Genomic DNA, 17,305 nt, shown 5'->3' on the forward strand with positions numbered 1-17,305 from the left:
ATCCAAATGAACTGATTAAGCCAGTGCAAATCATTTTAGGCTTTTTTTCTATCTCATTTTCAAAGACCAGAAACAATCTTAATGAAAATGAGCCATTTTTCAATACGTGCAGCTGAGAGCTCTCACTGCCTGATCAGACTTTATTTCACCATAAGTGAAACAATTTCTGAATTTATTTAAATGTGTTTGCTTCTACAAACTCTTTCCAAAAAAAATCACAGAAAAGTGTATTAATTAATTCAAAAATTCCACTCAAAGAACTAAACTTTCATTTATAAAATTCAAAAAATTTAAATAGTGTGGAGAAATTTGCCCAAATTCTGCAGAGCTTTTATGTTTCACCAAGTAATCATTTACTAAACTCAAATCAGCCACATGTCATTTAACTGGTTCAGTTTAGTTCATTACAGGGAAGACGTCAGAGTTGACAACTAAGTCGAATGAAAGATGAAGAATTCCAATTCACCACAATCTAAAATTTTCTAAAGAATAAAAAATAAATGTTTTTTTTTTTTTGCTTATTCTTATTTTTTATTATTGTTGTGGTTAAAACAAAATGAAATATTTTAGATTTGCTAATATTGACTGTTAAAGTACCAGAGGCACTAAACAACGTATGAAATAAAAAAGATTGAGGGAGTTTCTGATTGTTGAAGGAGCAAAAATGTTGGGGTCAAATCCAAAATTTATGTGTTTTATTTTTATGATTATATCTTAGAGTTATGGAAAAGATAACCTCTGTTTTAGTGCTCCGACAATGCAAATATCTGCTCTGTGAAATTATGTTAAACTACATTTGTGCATGTACTAATGAAATAAATGCTAGGTCTAAAAGACCAAAATAATTATTCGGTTCCAACAAAAACCTGAAATCTAAATAGTCAAAGATAAACAGTTGGGTTTAGCTGTAATGTTACCTTGAATCATTTTGCTACTAATGTTTATTTAAGAGAAAATCATTAAAGAAAGACTATCTCCATTTCAGAATACATGAGCTCTGAAGGTCTAACCTAAAGATTAAGGAAAGACATTGAATCAACACAACATTTGTGACCATCAGAAAAGCATGTTTGTTTCTACAACTGTTTGGACTCTAAAAAGTCCACAGCCTCTACCAGGGACAGCTGTTCACAGACAATTAACCTGGAATATTTGAATGGTTTAACAGTTCTCTTTCATTTAAAAAGATTCAATGTTTATCTCGACATGTGCACGATGAGATTAGAAAATGAAAAGAAAAGAATTCAACAATGGTAAAGAAATAGATAACTATCATAACGGAAATTTCCGGGTTGTCTCCAAATTCCTTCACCATTCACTATGGTGCGTTTGCTATTTTGTAGTCCCAGAAGTCTCTGCAATAAAACAGTGTGCATAGATGCTCAGTAAATTGGGGAATATAGACCATAATACATTACGTTTGAACAACTTGTGAAAATAAAATTTTTTATACTATGTAAGGTTGTGTCTGAATTCCTACTCTAACCCCTAACTACTGTAAAAGTATAGTAGTGAAAGAAGAAACTGTTTTTTTTTTCATTTATACCTTTGAGCTTTGAAAAAGTTAAATGTTTCTGTTTGCCGACGCAAATAGTTGCTCTGTGAAATAATTACATTTATATGCGTCAATATAACCCTTGTGCTATCTTTGTTATCTTTTTTTGACACCATCAGTCACTCCGGTTACCATGGCGTCGCGTGTGTGGCAGCATATCTGGGCAGCTCTACCCTTTTGTGTTCCTTACTTTGCGTTTTTTTAATATTTTCTTCCACCTTATTTGTGTTTTTTGTATTTCTCAACAACTAATACAAAGTTCTGCAACAAAAGACAGGAACATCATTACTTTTGCTTTTTGTTTTTTTGTTTTTTCTCAACTTTTTGAACCGGCCTTGGGGGATCAGTTGCGATGCAGCTCCATTGTTTACACTCGAGATCAGCTGTCCGCGCTCTCTTAAGGCCCGTTCACACCGGGACGAATTTCGCCGGCGATTTTCGCCGACGTTTAACGCCTCGTGACTAAACAAAGGGCACCAATGAGAGTGTGCACACCGACGCGAAAAAACGCCACGCGTCAAAGCGTAAAAAAAAAACAACGCCTCGGGTTTGTTTGTTTTTTTCGATGCATCGCGTCGAAATCTACTCGACCAATGAGAATGGCGCTTTTGCCCACGTTTCTGGAGCTTCTGAAGTTACAGTAAAACACAACTTGGGGGCGCTCAAACACAAAACTGCCTTGCTGAGCACACATACCAGCGAAGAAGATAGACGCCAAGTAGCGTCTACACTGCCGCGAAGAAATAATGACGGACATTCTAAAATATCCCCGAACCGAGCACCAGTTGGAGCTACTGGTGCTTGAAATATTCATGTCTTCTTTGTTTGATTCTGACAATCGCGTAAATACTTGCTCTCTTCTTCTGAGTGAAAAGCGACTTTAAGAAGCGTAAAGTTGCGCAGCGCCACCTTGTGTACAGGAGCATTTCTGTTTACATTAAGCGCCATCTAATGTCAGGGAATGAAATTGCATGTTTGCTCGGCTCATCTTCAGCGAAAATCGCCTGGGTGTGAACACAAAAAACGTGGCGAAAAACGCTGGCGAATAACACCTGGCGAATATTCGTCCCGGTGTGTACGGGCCTTAACAAGCTGGACGAGCTAACGGCGCTCATGCGTCTGCAGCGGGTGTACCGTGAGAGCAGCCTGCTGTGTTTCACCAAGACGTGGCTCAACCAGGACATGACAAACTCCGTGGTCTCAGTTAACGGATTCACGCTGGTGCGGGCAGTGGCGGTTTTTGATATGGGCGATGTGGGCGGTCGCCCAGGGCGGCACTTCATAGGGGGCGGCATTTGCCGTGCCCGATGCTGTGCAACTATATTCAAAGAGGCTACTTTATTCTAGGAGGAAGCTTTGCGCTTTTAATTTGAAATTGCTTCAGCTGCCGACACTTAACACTTTTAAATTGAAACATCAGACTCTTAAGAATGTATTCATCCTGTTTCCTCTTCACACTTATGGTGCAAAAAAAAAAAAAAAAAAAAAAAATGAAATAACTCAGAGTGAAACAACATAAAACAGGCACATGAAAAGGAATTAGGCAGAACAAACACCCGTGCTCAACCCAATTTCAACAAAAGCAGGCAATGGGGATTATTTCCCATAATTCTTTGCTCCGACACAGCAGAACCGACGCACGCGTGACCACCGCCCTCTGCTGCAAGATGCTTGCGGCCACACCTCTTTGCGGTAGTCTTTGGAGCATAAGTCCAAAAACTCGAGAGGGGGGCGCAACTCGCCGGTGGCTGGCTGAATCACGCTAAGAGGTGATTGGGAGAATTTTCTATCTGACAATCAACTCTGGGCCGCAGCTGTGCCTTCCGTCATAGAGACGGAGCCGCGTGTGTCAGAGGGAAGGGGAGGGGGAGGGATTGTTACGGGGGGAGAAGGGAGGAAGCACCCAGGCGCAGAGAGCGAGAGGAGGCGGGGGCTTTAATAAACAAAACTAAGGACGCAAAACCAAAACCACTGCAGACGGGAGGCTAGAAACACTAAACACTCGAAACGGGGAGAGCAGACTAACATACTATGGACCAGCCCAGGAGAAAGGGAATGACAAGACTTAAATACATACAGACAACCGAGACACAGGTGAACACAATCAGGAAGGATGGGGAACCAAAGTAAAACTCACAACAAAAACGAAACAGGAAACCCTACAAAATAAAACAGGAAGTTAAACTCAAATCATGCCAGAACAAAAAGGAAACAAACCACAGGGGCAAAGAAACAGAAACCGTAACAGGGGTGCTGGGTGCAGACCATTTTTTATGGATTGAGTTTTTTTGGAGGATTTCTACTGTTGGTGTTGCACAAATTTAGGGAAATGCCAAATATTTTTGGAGTAATCCCACTGATGAATTCTATGATTTAGTCTTTTATGTTCTATAAGACATAAACATATTAAAAACAATACGTTTTTTTTTTAGATCTAATCCCTCTGATATGTTTCACAAAGACTCACTCAGGACGTCACACATTAAGAAATTATTGCTAAAAATGAAGCAGGAGTCCAGCTTAAAAAAATGCTCTAAAAAATGATAAAAGAGCAAAAAAAAAACGGAAATATTTGAATTGTAATTTCTTATTAATATTTCCAGGCTTTCTTTGTTTTATTCTGCAGCATGTTCATATTTGTATAATTTTGACAGAATATATTTCTATGGAGAGCTAAGTATTACAAGTTATTTAGGGTTTAAGTTAACTTGTGTTCCTGTTTTTATTCATATTTATGTTCAAAAAGTTCAGTTTAAAAGGTTTAAAAGTTTAGCTTTAGTGTGTTCAGTAAATGTTTATCTTCTTCGGCCAAAAACCTTAAGCGTGTTTGACTGAGTTTGACCCCCCTGTAATACGAGTCTAGAAAATGCATGCATTTTTTTATGTAAAATTGCTAAAAAGAAGATAGGGAACACAACAGGATGTTGTCAAATTTTGTATGGGTGCGGTGCGGGGGGGGGGGGGGGGGGCGCCTGTGGGGTTACTCGCCCAGGGAGTAAGTTAGTGTAGAACCGCCACTGGGTGCGGGCGGACCGGAGCGTGGCGCAGACTGGAAAGAAGAAAGGCGGTGGTCTGGCAGTGTTCGTGAACGACAGATGGTGTAACCCCAACCACATCACTGTGAAAGAACAGCACTGCAGCAAGGACATTGAACTGGTGGCAGTCAGCGTTCGGCCGTACTACTAGTACTACCTTCCACAGGAGTTCTCCCATGTGCTGGTGGTGACTGTTTACATCCCTCCGTCGGCCGACGCTGCTGTTGCTTGTGAGCGCGTGCACAGCACCGTGTCCCAGCTGCAGACACAACACTGCAGGCCCTGATCCTGATTTCTGGGGACTTTAACCATGCATGCACCCCCCTCTCTGCCACCCTGTCCAACTTCACCCAGTATGTGAACTGTCATACAAGGGACAGAAAAACTCTGGACCTTTTCTATGCTAACGTCAAGAATGCATATACTGCTGCCCCCCTCCCTCCTTTAGGACGCTCTGATCACAACCTGGTCCATCTCTCCTCTGCTTACACTCCAGTGGTGAAACAGCAGAAACCACAGGTTAAGACGGTGAAGATCTGGACTGAGGAGGTAACAGAGCGACTAAAGGACTGTTTTAGCCCCACAGACTGGGACGTTCTCTGCAGTCCACACGGGGAGGACATTGACAGTCTCACTGACTGCATCACGGACTATGTCAATGTTTGTGTGGAAAACACAGTGCAAACAAAATCAGTGCAGTGTTTTTCCAACAATAAGCCCTGGGTCACTCCTGAGCTGAAGACCCTCCTAAATGAGAAGAAGAGGGCTTTTCTCTCTGGGGAGAAGGAGGAGCTACGCAGAGTACAGAGGGACCTGAAATACAACATCAGGCAGTGCAAGGACTGCTACAGGAAGAAGCTAGAGCAGCGCCTGGAACAGAACAACATCCGTGATGTGTGGAGGGGTCTGAAACACATCTCAGGACATGCTGAGGCTGGAAATGGTCGCCAGGTCACAGCTGACCAAGCCTGGGCAAATGAACTGAACCTGTTCTTTAACAGATTTGATTCTGCCCAGCCCCCAGTCTCCACCCACACGGCCCCCGTCTTCACACCTTTCCAGCTCAGGCGTCTCCTCCCAGCTCCAGCTGTTACCACCTCAGCACCAACCGGTCCACTCTGCCCTTCTTCCAACAGAAGCAAAGGGACGCCCCCAACGACTCACAGCACCAGACCAGCCACCGCCCACCCACCCTCCAACCCCCCTCTGCCTCACCCTGAATCAGGTTAGGATGGAGTTAAGAAGAACAAAGGCCAGGAAGGCAACAGGCCCTGACAATATCACCTCCAGGCTCCTCAGGGAGTGTGCAGACCAGCTCTGTGTGTGTGTGTGTGTGTGGGGGGCTGTTCATATTTAATATGAGCCTCAGACTGGAGAAGGTACCACTCCTCTGGAGGACTTCCTGCCTGGTTCCGGTTCCAAAGGTACCTCGTCCTACGGAACCGAACCACTTCAGACCTGTCGCCTTGACTTCCCACCTGATGAAGGCTATGGAGAGGATCATCCTCAGCCATCTCCGCACCCAGGTGAGCTCAGCACTGGACCCGCTGCAGTTTGCATATCGACCAGGCATCGGGGTGGATGACGCCATCATCTACCTGCAGCGTCGGGCCCTGTCTCACCTGGAGGCCCCTGGGAGCCCTGTGAGAGTCATGTTTTTTGATTTCTCCAGTGCTTTCAAAACAATTCAGCCATCACTGCTGAGGGGGAAGCTGGAGGTTGCAGGTGTGGACCAACATCTCACTGCTTGGACCATCAACTACCTCCCAGACCACAGTTTGTGAGGCTGCGTGACTGTGTGTCTGATGTGGTGGTCTGCAGCACGGGGGCACCTCAAGGGACTGTGCTCTCCCCATTCCTGTTCACCCTGTACACATCAGACTTCATCTACGACTCCCACCACTGTCATCTGCAGAAGTTCTCAGATGACAGTGCCATTGTGGGCTGTGTTTCAGGGGGGGGGGGGCGAGCAGGAGTACAGGGGGGTCATCTCTGACTTTGTTGGCTGGTGTGAAATTGACCACCTGCTGCTAAACACCAGAAAGACAAAGGAGCTGGTCCTGGACTTCAGGAGGTCCTCCCACCTCCCACCGCCTTCTCCACTGCTGCTGTGGTGTTTTCAGTCCAGGAGAGGTCCTCAGTGATCTGCACGTCCAGGTAGCTAAAAGAGTGAACCCTCTCCACACTGTCTCTATTTATGTACAGTGGGAGTCTGAAACTATGCGATCAGACCCAACTTCTGATCATGTGATCAGATCAAGACATCTGTAGCCTCTTTGTGTTCATTTGTGTGTTGGTTTATTATATCACTAATAAATTATCCAGCATGTGCACTGTATCTGATTAATATTAAATATTTAAAACATAATTAGATTACTAATGTATAACCCGTGTTAATTCAAAATGAAATAAATCCAGTAAATTAAAAAACTGAATAGAATCAATTCTGGAAATTACTGGTGACACACAGCTCCACTTTACACATAGTTTTTTTTTCTGTTGCTAAACTGCAGCTCTTTGTTTTTCACAAAATAATGAAAGTGTCAGATTAAAGTTAAATTAAGGATTTATTTATTTTGAATTACAGTAAGAATATGATCATCAACAGTCCGTGAAGGCCCTGAAGGCCTCATCACCACGGCAACAACAGGTTTTCAAAACTTCAGTTGAATTGAGAAAAGCAGGACATTTTCAGAAGGAGAAGAAGAAGAAAAGTCTGCCGTTAGGATGAACGACAACAAAGAAACTTTTAGTTTTTCAGCTCAAATCCAAAGTTTGGAGGAGGAGCTTCAGAGGTAAACTCCAACTCTTTTAGCAGGAAATCTTTGAGAAAGCAGAAGAAGTTGTGGTCTTCTGTGTTCCTCCTCCTGCTTCAGATGCAGACTCCCACGTGAAAAGCTGAGGTCTGAGAACAGGCTGCTGTCAGCTCAGAGCTGCAGGCTGGAGGAAGACCGGAAGGACATGGAGCAGTTCCTGCCGCACCACTCCGCTGAGTTGGACAAGCAGATCCAGGACATGGAGGAGCGGCTGAAGCTGCAGCAGCTCGTCCAGACACGAGAGCTGCAGGCTCTGAAGCTGCAGCTCCACCAGGAGAAGCTGCAGCTTCAGGAGAGGATGGACCTGCTGAGCTCTGAGGTCACACAGCAAGGTGAGCATCCAACATGCTCCTCCATGGAAAGCTGCACACCTCCTCTCCTCCTCATCTGTCCTCCCTCCCAGCCGCTAGAATGAAGGAACAGCAGGAAGAGCTGAAGCAGCAGGAGGAGCTGAAGCAGCAGCTGCCCAGCGTTGAGCAGCAGCTGCTCCAACGAAGATCTAAAGTCCAATCTGCTAAGCAACAGCTGTGTTCAGATCCCAAACAGTAAAGCTGACAGAGAATCCAAGCCTGTCCATGTTGGATGGACCGCAGGCTTTGACTCTTTGTCCTCCAACAGACATGAAGCAGAGGAGACGGAGACATTTAACAGGCTCCTGGAGAGCCGGCTGGCACAGATGATGGAGGAGAAGAAGGAGGAGCTCAGAGAGGTGAAGGAGAAGTCAGAGCTCCTGCTGCAGCAGAACAAAGCTTTGTTCAAGGAGAAAGGCGTTCTTCAGGTCTCTCTCAGGAACTACTGCAGTGAGGTGGAGGAAGTGAAGGCCAACATGAAGAAGGACTCGCTGCAGATCCTCAGTCTCAAAAAGGTATGAGGACCTCTGATCTTTACTAAACCACTGAAGCTTTTCAGGATCTCAAAGCAGCTGTTGGAGGCGGAGCCAAAGGAGGGCCGTCCCACCACTGCTGGAAGTTAGAGAGTTTGTGTCTGAGGACTCAAAGATGGAGGAAGCTGCTGCTGCTTCATCTCATCCCCGTTTTACACTTTCAGGACGTGGAGGAGCTGAGCAGGAGGCTGCAGCTGCTGAAGACGGAAGAGGAGGTCAGGACGCCACAGAGCGCGCTCCAGCTGAAGAACGCCCCCAGGTACCAGACGGACCTCCTGCTGCTGCAGCAGATTTCTCTGTTTGACCTCACAGACGATTGAGATTCTCCAGCTGAAGTCAGAAAAGATCAGAAAGTTTTAGTTTATGATTAGCCTTAGGAGACATTTGAGTTTAAAGAAACGCATCCATGTGTGTTAATTATTCTTTATTTCTACAATTTATTTACATTTGAATAAAACATGTTTGGAGATGACTTTATTGAAAGAGACAGACTTTTGCTGCATCAGGACAAAAACTATCATGAAGTTCATGACGGCTGTTAGACTGACGCTCCTCCACTCTGACACTTTCTGATCCAACATCACAGAGCTCCTCTGAATGTTGATAAAAACTTATCAAAATAAAAGAGCATCCAGAAAAACACTTAAGAAGATAAAAGTCCCAAACAATCATTAATGAACTTTTACAGATGTCACAGCAGAACTCCTGGATGTTTGAACATCTGTGAAGAAGCAGGACTGCAGTCTGACAGAACATGACCAGCAGTTGGAAATGAAGACTCACCTGGACTTTAGCTTTCAGTCTGGAAGTTGTCATGTTCTTGATAACAATCCAGGTTTGTCTTCATGAACCGTGTCTTTGTTCTCTAAAAAGCTCCTTTATGACAGAGGAGCCATCTTCTCTCTGAGCTGTGAGGCTGGATGCTCCTCTGGTTCTACCTTCTAATTCTGACCTGAAGGTTCTTCAAAAATGGACCTGAAGGATGAAGCAGACGTTACAGATTGTTCCAGAACCTTCTGAAAGGATCTCTGAGAGTTTCATGACATAAAAACCAGCAGAAAAACTTCAGTCTGAACATCATCAGACTTCAGTTTTTCCTCTTCTCTGTGGAACAAACGGCTGCAGGAACTTTCTTTCCTTCACATGAAACTTTCTGCTCTGCCGTTTCAGGAAGTCTCTCATCTCACCCATGAAACATCAGCGCCAACCCCCCCCCCAGCTGTGAAGGGGGGTCAGCAGCAGAGAAGGACTAAAGCCTGTGAGAGGCAGCAACCTCAGACCACAGAGACCCCCCTCCTTCTGTCCAGAACTCTCACAGGCCTCTACGAGCCCAGATCTACGACCAGAAGCTGTTGGAAATTCTGCAAAGACAAGAAAATCAGATTCCTTCAGGCTGACCCGGACCCCTGCAGTCTGGTTCTGGAGTCCTTCAGGCTGACCCGGACCCCTGCAGTCTGGTTCTTCAAATAAATCTGCACATCTGCAGCTGCAGACCTGCCTCCTGCATCCACTTGTCTCTCATGGACAGTTCAGGCTAAAATGTTCAGAAAGTTTATTTAGTTTCAAACTTTCCTTCCTTTTTTAACAACATTAGAACCTCAAAGAGGAGAAGCAGAGACGCTCACAGAAAAAGACAATCAACAGTTTTTCCAGACATCCTGTTACTTTAAAGAAACAACAAATTCTGCTGGAGAACATCTGAGGAGGAGGAAGATGCTGCTCCTGCAGAGAGCAGCTCCAAGGCCTCATGTCACCTTAATGGGTAAAGTAGTTCTTTGGTTATCTCTTAAATACAGGAGAGCATACTATGTTACACATTTGCTTCAAATGTGTAACATTTTCTTTATAGTTTTTGTACAAAACAAACAGTAGTTTAAAATCTCCAAACACTTTCTTATCATCACATTTCTGAGTCATCTGTGGACATTTTATAAAACATTAAACTAGGGCTGCACGGTGGTGCAGTGGTTAGCGTGGGTTTTCTCCAGGATCTCCGGCTTCCTCCCACCGTCCAGAAACATGCTTCATAGGTTGATTGGCAACTCTAAATTTGACCATAGGTGTGAGAGTGAATGGGTGTGTGATTGTGGACGTTCTACCCTGTGACAGACTGGCGACCTGTCCAGGGCATCCCCTGCCTTTGCCCACAAGTGGCTGGTATAGGCTCCAGCAGCCCTGTGACCCAGAAAGGGAAAAACGGTTAAGAAAATTAAAAACAAATGAACCACACTAAGCAGAGTAACAGAAATACTTTAAAATGGAAAAGTACTAAAAACCATCAGTCAAATCCTGCAGAAAGCTCAGAGGAAGCTGGAACCATAAAGTGATAAACATTACAATAGTTTTTATATGAACAAAGTGAGACTTTGAACTTCCTGAAGGTGAAGCATGAGATTACAGAAAAATCTGAGACTAGAATAGACCTGGAATTATCAGACAAGAAGAAACATTTTAAAATGTGCAGAGCATCACGTGGGTCTCTTGGCCTTTTGGGAGAGACTATGCAATGAAATAGAAGCAGAAAATAAAGAATAGGGTTTAATTTATTTATTTTGATTCCACATTTATCAAGGTAACACACAAAAATGAAGTAACATTTTGGACCCTAAAATATAACAAGGCCTCACTGGCCATTTTTAACTAAAAAACAAGATTTGGCTAAAACAAACATGAAAACAGCAAACTGGAATCCTTAATGAGAGACGTGGAGCTGGTCTTTTGACTTCATCACTGACTCGATGGGCTGCAGCTTACTCACTGATAATGTTAAAATGTCTTAAAAGTGTCAGTCTGAGAGGGTCCCCCTGAGTTTGGTGTTGTTCAGGTTCATGAGACTAACCATTGTGCTATCTACCCCACCCTTACTTTGACGTGTTCTCCCTACCATGACAAAGGCGGATAAAGGTGCAGAGGATTTCATGTAATCCATGGACACCAGTCAAGATCACAAATCATTGAAGAAAAAAGGTTCAGCGCTCTGTCTAGTGGGTCTAGATCAGTGATTTTCAACCTTTTTTGAGCCACGGCACACTTCAACCTTGACAAAAATCCCGCGGCACACCGGCATTCAAAAAAAAAAAAGGAGAAACTAGGTCTGTATTGATCTACAGTCCCTCGATGATCTCACATGCATTTTTGTGATAATTTTGGCAGAAAAAGCTGGAAGCTGCAGCTGTTTTTTTAAGATGTGATAAAAGTTAAGTTAAAAATTTTAAAAAGTGATTTGTGGTCGTTGTGGTTTCACGACGTTAAGAGGAGAGAGTCATGCACCCAGACGCTCACGCTGTCACCCAATGCATCATGGGAGATGTAGTTCAATAATCCGCGGAGCGCAGACAGACTAGCGTCTCTGAGCTTCATGGTTTTGTTCTCTTGTTCCACGATCTGACACCGGATTCTGTGGAAAGCTACACCGCTAAAGACGAGCTTTAGCTGGTATTTGTCTTAGAACTGAGCAACGTTTTCAGCAGAATTTAGAACAAGGAAGTGAAGACTTTAACCATTTCTGATTGGTCGGACTGATGACATGTGATTAAGCCCCCCAAGAATGATTGGTGGAGACAGTTAAAGGGATGGGACTTTTCCAAAATACAGCTGAAGGTGCAGCTGAATCGCGGTACTGTACCGTCATTCTTATCAAAATGTCTTTAATAAAATAAAATAAACGCAAAGAAAAGGTATTTTATGAGCTTTTATATTCCTAACTACTCTGTGTTTTATCAGGGCCTGTTTGGATGAACAGAGAGCTGAAATCCTGGAGATGGGAAATGTTTTTAGATCAGTTAATGAGGGCAATTTCCCACGGCACACTTGTGTGCCGCGGCACACTGGTTGAAAAACACTGGTCTAGATGACCCAACTCCCAATGGTAAAGTGCCTAGGATAGCACAAGGATTAAATGTTTGCTCACAAATGTAGCTGCTGCAAACAGAGATAGCATTACTTGTGCGTTTTTTTTCATCTGTAGATACCTTTGTGTTGACACGTGTGGATAAAAATCCCCAGGGGTAGTGATGCAAATTTTCTTTTAGCTCTGTGTCATATTGAAACTCAATCAACTCTTGCTTTACAATTACCGGTACGAAGCCCATTGAGATGACTGTTGTTGTGAATTTGGGCTATACAAACCAAACTGAATTGATTCTAATTGTTTGGACCTGATCTCCTGACCCTGTTCTGACTCTGATTGCCTGCTGATGGCTCCTTATGAACAGAAGTTCATACTGTAACTTAAATTAAATTAAAACTATATCTTGCAACATGATGAAACTGTCTGTTTATCAATTAAATGTGTCTGGCAAAAAGCCTCTAGAAAAACAGTTTGGTAGAAATTGGGAACTCCTAAAAATGGAATTATTTGAATCTTTTTGAACACTGAAGGAATTTAGTTTTTGTGGTCCTCATTTATCCTAGGCTTTTATCTTATCTTTATTACATTGAAGGTTTTCTTACAGGTTTACTGTGTGAGGTTCCCCTACTTTGAATTTCAAAGGGGCTTCCTGAACATTCCATATGTAAAGAGGTTGTGATGCTGGAGTTTCGAACTCATCCCCTGCAGGAGAAAACGGTCTTTGATCTTCTGAGGCCATTTGGTTGTAGGTCTGACTTGGATCATAAATCAATCATCTCTGAGACTGATTTCCATCCCTGGGAACCGCCACAGGCATCTGCTCCCGTGTGAAGAACAAAGCTCTAGGATCGACTTCCTGCGGTGACAGTTCCTGCCACCCATGGGGATTCCGTACCATGTCCATCTGTGAGGTTCCCCCCAGAGACCAGATGCTGTGATGGGCTGAAGGAAGTAGGCGGGCTCCTCTGTCAGCCAATCTCTAGCGACCAGAGGCGGAGACTCGGCGGCCATCTTGCTCCCGGGGGAGGATGTTCTGACCACATGCTTAAAAGTCTGAACTCAAGGAATTTTCCTGTGTCTCCAGACAAGCTGCATGTGAATTCGGAATGTAACCTCTTGCGTATTGCAGGCCTTGGTTTTGGACACCCAGATCCATCTGTTTTATTCTGTTTTATTATCTTTTACTTTTTAGAAATATTGTTAGGGAATAAATTTGTTAAACTTAATCTGGCCGAATCCCGTGGTTTTCTTCTTCTCGACCTTTTTGAACATGCAACACGGAAAGTAATCTCAAAGCGAAAGATTATATTTTCCAACAACAAAGAAGCTTTGGCTTAAGCTAAAAGATCTGAAGAGGGAAGTTTAATTTCAGAAATATCATCTTTGACATGTACAGAGAAAAAGCTGGGCGAGCTTTTATATGAAACAAGAGGAGATGGTTGGAGGAAGGGGAGCAGAACACTGCATATTTCTTTCATTTTGAAAGATTTAATGCTAATAGTAATTCAATACAAAAAGGAAATATTCAAAAACAGATTAAAAACTTTATGAATCTAAATATTGTGAGGAAACTACTTGTCTCTTTTTAGAATCTCTCACAGAGATTTGTGATTGGAGGTTATTGATTCTGATTTGAAGGAATCGTGTAATAAACCACTATTGTTACAAGAAGTTATGTCAGCAATTGAACACCTTAAATTAAATTAATCTCCAGGCACAGATGGCTTAACCTCTGAACTTTACAAAAAATTCTCCAAACAACTTGCTGCTTTAAGCACTTAAATTGTTTTTTTTTTTTTTTTTTTTTTTTTTATCAGACACTGGGTTTGTTTTGTGTAAAACCTACCGACATGTTTCGGCGGAATGCCTTCCACCTTCGTCAGGGTCGTCATCAGATGGTGGCGTGTGACATCTTTAAGAACAGCTGATTTGTGACTGAGGCGGAGTCACCTGTCAAACTTTGACAAGTGACTCCGCCCCTTGATGTCCGTCTTTCTCTGGAGGATGTTGCTCCAGGTGTGAGAGAGCAGGAAAGCCCCCTCATCCCGGTTCATGGAAGTGTGGGCTCGTTTTCTGATCTCCACCGCCTCCATGATCCATCTGCGGTGTCTGTTGTCTTCGGTGCGGAGGACTTTGGCCTTTTCCCAGTCCATGATATGGTTTTCTTGTTTGCAGTGATCCGTTATGGCTGATTTCATGTTTTCTTGAACTGCCTGTTGTCGTCTGGCTCTTGTTAGTATTAGTATTAGTAAAAGGCCAAAGTCCTCCGCACCGAAGACAACAGACACCGCAGATGGATCATGGAGGCGGTGGAGATCAGAAAACGAGCCCACACTTCCATGAACCGGGATGAGGGGGCTTTCCTGCTCTCTCACACCTGGAGCAACATCCTCCAGAGAAAGACGGACATCAAGGGGCGGAGTCACTTGTCAAAGTTTGACAGGTGACTCCGCCTCAGTCACAAATCAGCTGTTCTTAAAGACGTCACACGCCACCATCTGATGACGACCCTGACGAAGGTGGAAGGCATTCCGCCGAAACATGTCGGTAGGTTTTACACAAAACAAACCCAGTGTCTGATAAAAAAAAAAACAATTTAAGTGCTTAATAGAACTTATAGACACAATGAACTTCATTGAATCATTACGAAAAAGTTTCGGACAATTATGCATGAGAGAACTCCGGCGTCTGGAAAAACTGGAACGTAAACGGGCGCGCCAGAGGAACCATTTGCGGTTTAACCTCCGCTGCCGGGATGAAGGGATTATTCCAGCCAGTCTCAACATAAAGAACCCGATCAGAACCGACAACGCAGAGCGGATGATCAAAAGAGTGCGGAGGGCTTTGGTCAAAGAAAGAATCCGGTGCACAACGAACAAGATCAACATTTTGGAAACACAGCTGGAGCGGGAACTGCAGGACTTCACACAGCGACACTCGCTTGACAAAGAAACAGAGGAAAACCTGAGAGGACATCTACGCAACGTGCACAGCAGTGAGTACGAAAAAACAAAAACACGCCACATAGAAAAACTTGAAAAACTAATAGCCAAAGCAGGAAAAAAGCAAGAACTAAAAAATACCATAAATGATAAATGGATTTCCAACCTATCAAAACACACACTATCCGAAGCTGAACGCAGTGTATTATCACACGGATTAAACTACGCCATAACCCCAAAACAGATCCCGCATGAGGAGTTCATCGTAGCCACCGAATTAGCATGTGAAAAAATACAGGACCCAGGAGAAAAAGCAGCACTACGCAATGAAATAGCAGGCATTCTCAAAACCGCAAAACTACCACCTAGTAACATAACCAAAGAAGAAATGGCAGCCATCCACAATCTGAAAAACAATAGAGAAATCACAATACTACCAGCAGACAAAGGCAGAACCACAGTCATCATGGACACAGAACAATATGAAAAACAAATGAATAAGATGCTTCAAGACCGGAACACCTATGAGGTCCTGAAAAGAGACCCCACAGAAGCAAAGAAGAGAAAACTCAAGACTGTACTCAAACAGTTACAGGAGGAAAAGAAAATAGACAAACAAACCTATAACCATCTCATACCGACAGCCAGCATCATCCCCCGGATCTATGGCACTCCAAAAATACACAAACCTGGAGCACCACTAAGGCCCATAATAGACAGCATGGGATCAGTAACATACAACCTATCCAAATTCATCGCAGATATTTTGAAACCCCTCCTAGGAAACACAGATTACCATTGTGAAAATGCAAAACAGCTGGCAGAAGAACTCAAAAACACAAAGATGGAAGCAAACGAGATATTCATTTCACATGACGTAATATCATTATTCACCAGGACTCCAGTAGAAGCCACACTACAAATAGTGCAGGAACAGTTAACAGCAGACAAATCACTAAGGAAACGCACAAACCTTACAGTTAATGACATTACACAACTCCTCCAGTTAATTACTACATCCACGTATTTCCAATACCGCAACACAATTTACAGACAAAAAGAAGGCTTTCCCATGGGCGACCCACTATCAGCCACAATGTGCAGCTTTTTCATGGAGGACCTGGAAAAGAGAGCAATAACATCCGCACCAGAGCACTGCCGTCCAACCTTGTGGAAACGCTACGTTGACGACATTCTGGAAACGATCAAAGCAGGACACACGCAGGAGATCACAGACCATTTGAACACGATGGACGATACGGGACAAATCAAATTCACACATGAAGAGGAAAAAGACAACTCCATCAACTTCCTGGACATCAACATCAGACACATGGAAAACAAAGACATAAAAATAAAAATACACAGGAAACCAACTCACACAGACCAATATTTATTATGGACCTCAGAACATCCTACCACTCACAAAATATCTGTCGTAAGAACCTTGTTTGAGCGTGCAGAGCTGGTAACGGACGGGGAGGACAAAACGGAGGAGAAGAAACACATAAAAAATGCACTAACCAGGTGTCAATATCCTCAATGGGCCATAAAAAAGGGACAAACACAGGTGGAGCAGAGGAAATGCAAGGAAGTAGAGAAGGAAAAACTGAGGAAAAAACCAGAAAACAAAGGAATGGTTACATTGCCATACATCAGAGGAATCACAGAACGCATCCAAAGAGCCATGAAAAAGCATCACATCAGCACCCCAGTGAAACCGTATAAAAAACTCAGGCAACTACTGGTTCACCCAAAAGATAAGATTGAACAAAATAAAAAATGCAATGTCATTTATGAAATCCCATGTCACACCTGCAATAAAACATACATCGGAGAAACAGGACGCTCCTTCATCACAAGAAAAACAGAACATCAAAAAGAATGCGAAAAGGAAACAAACAAAATACTAACAAGAGCCAGACGACAACAGGCAGTTCAAGAAAACATGAAATCAGCCATAACGGATCACTGCAAACAAGAAAACCATATCATGGACTGGGAAAAGGCCAAAGTCCTCCGCACCGAAGACAACAGACACCGCAGATGGATCATGGAGGCGGTGGAGATCAGAAAACGAGCCCACACTTCCATGAACCGGGATGAGGGGGCTTTCCTGCTCTCTCACACCTGGAGCAACATCCTCCAGAGAAAGACGGACATCAAGGGGCGGAGTCACTTGTCAAAGTTTGACAGGTGACTCCGCCTCAGTCACAAATCAGCT

At 43.5% G+C, this 17,305-nt stretch overlaps 1 protein-coding gene and 1 long non-coding RNA gene across 3 annotated transcripts; one reads left to right on the top strand and one right to left on the bottom strand.

Annotated features, from left to right (window-relative positions):
- Positions 1–7,148: 7,148 nt before the first annotated feature.
- On the bottom strand, positions 7,149–9,471 carry LOC144994385 (uncharacterized). Its single transcript, XR_013657909.1, has 2 exons — positions 9,073–9,471; positions 7,149–8,619 (listed from the first exon to the last, which is right to left on the bottom strand). It is a non-coding gene; the product is annotated as an uncharacterized LOC144994385 (long non-coding RNA).
- LOC111947937 (uncharacterized) lies at positions 7,227–9,737 on the top strand. Of its 2 annotated transcripts, none has more exons than XM_023958817.2 (6): positions 7,227–7,385; positions 7,467–7,738; positions 7,810–7,951; positions 8,025–8,271; positions 8,454–8,548; positions 9,460–9,737. In XM_023958817.2, the coding sequence occupies exons 1-6, from the start codon at positions 7,318–7,320 to the stop codon at positions 9,512–9,514; spliced, it is 879 nt and encodes a 292-aa protein (XP_023814585.1). In that variant the 5' UTR covers positions 7,227–7,317; the 3' UTR covers positions 9,515–9,737. The 2 variants fall into 2 exon arrangements, with proteins under 2 accessions (XP_023814585.1, XP_078808268.1); XM_078952142.1 differs by lacking the exon at positions 9,460–9,737 and adding an exon at positions 8,978–9,062 and having other exon boundaries at positions 7,246–7,385.
- The last annotated feature ends 7,568 nt before the right edge of the window (positions 9,738–17,305 follow it).

The sequence above is a fragment of the Oryzias latipes genome, chromosome 9 (genome assembly GCF_053564925.1).
Source record: "Oryzias latipes strain Hd-rR chromosome 9, Olatipes_Hd-rR_3.1".
NCBI classification, from domain to species: Eukaryota; Metazoa; Chordata; class Actinopteri; order Beloniformes; family Adrianichthyidae; genus Oryzias; species Oryzias latipes.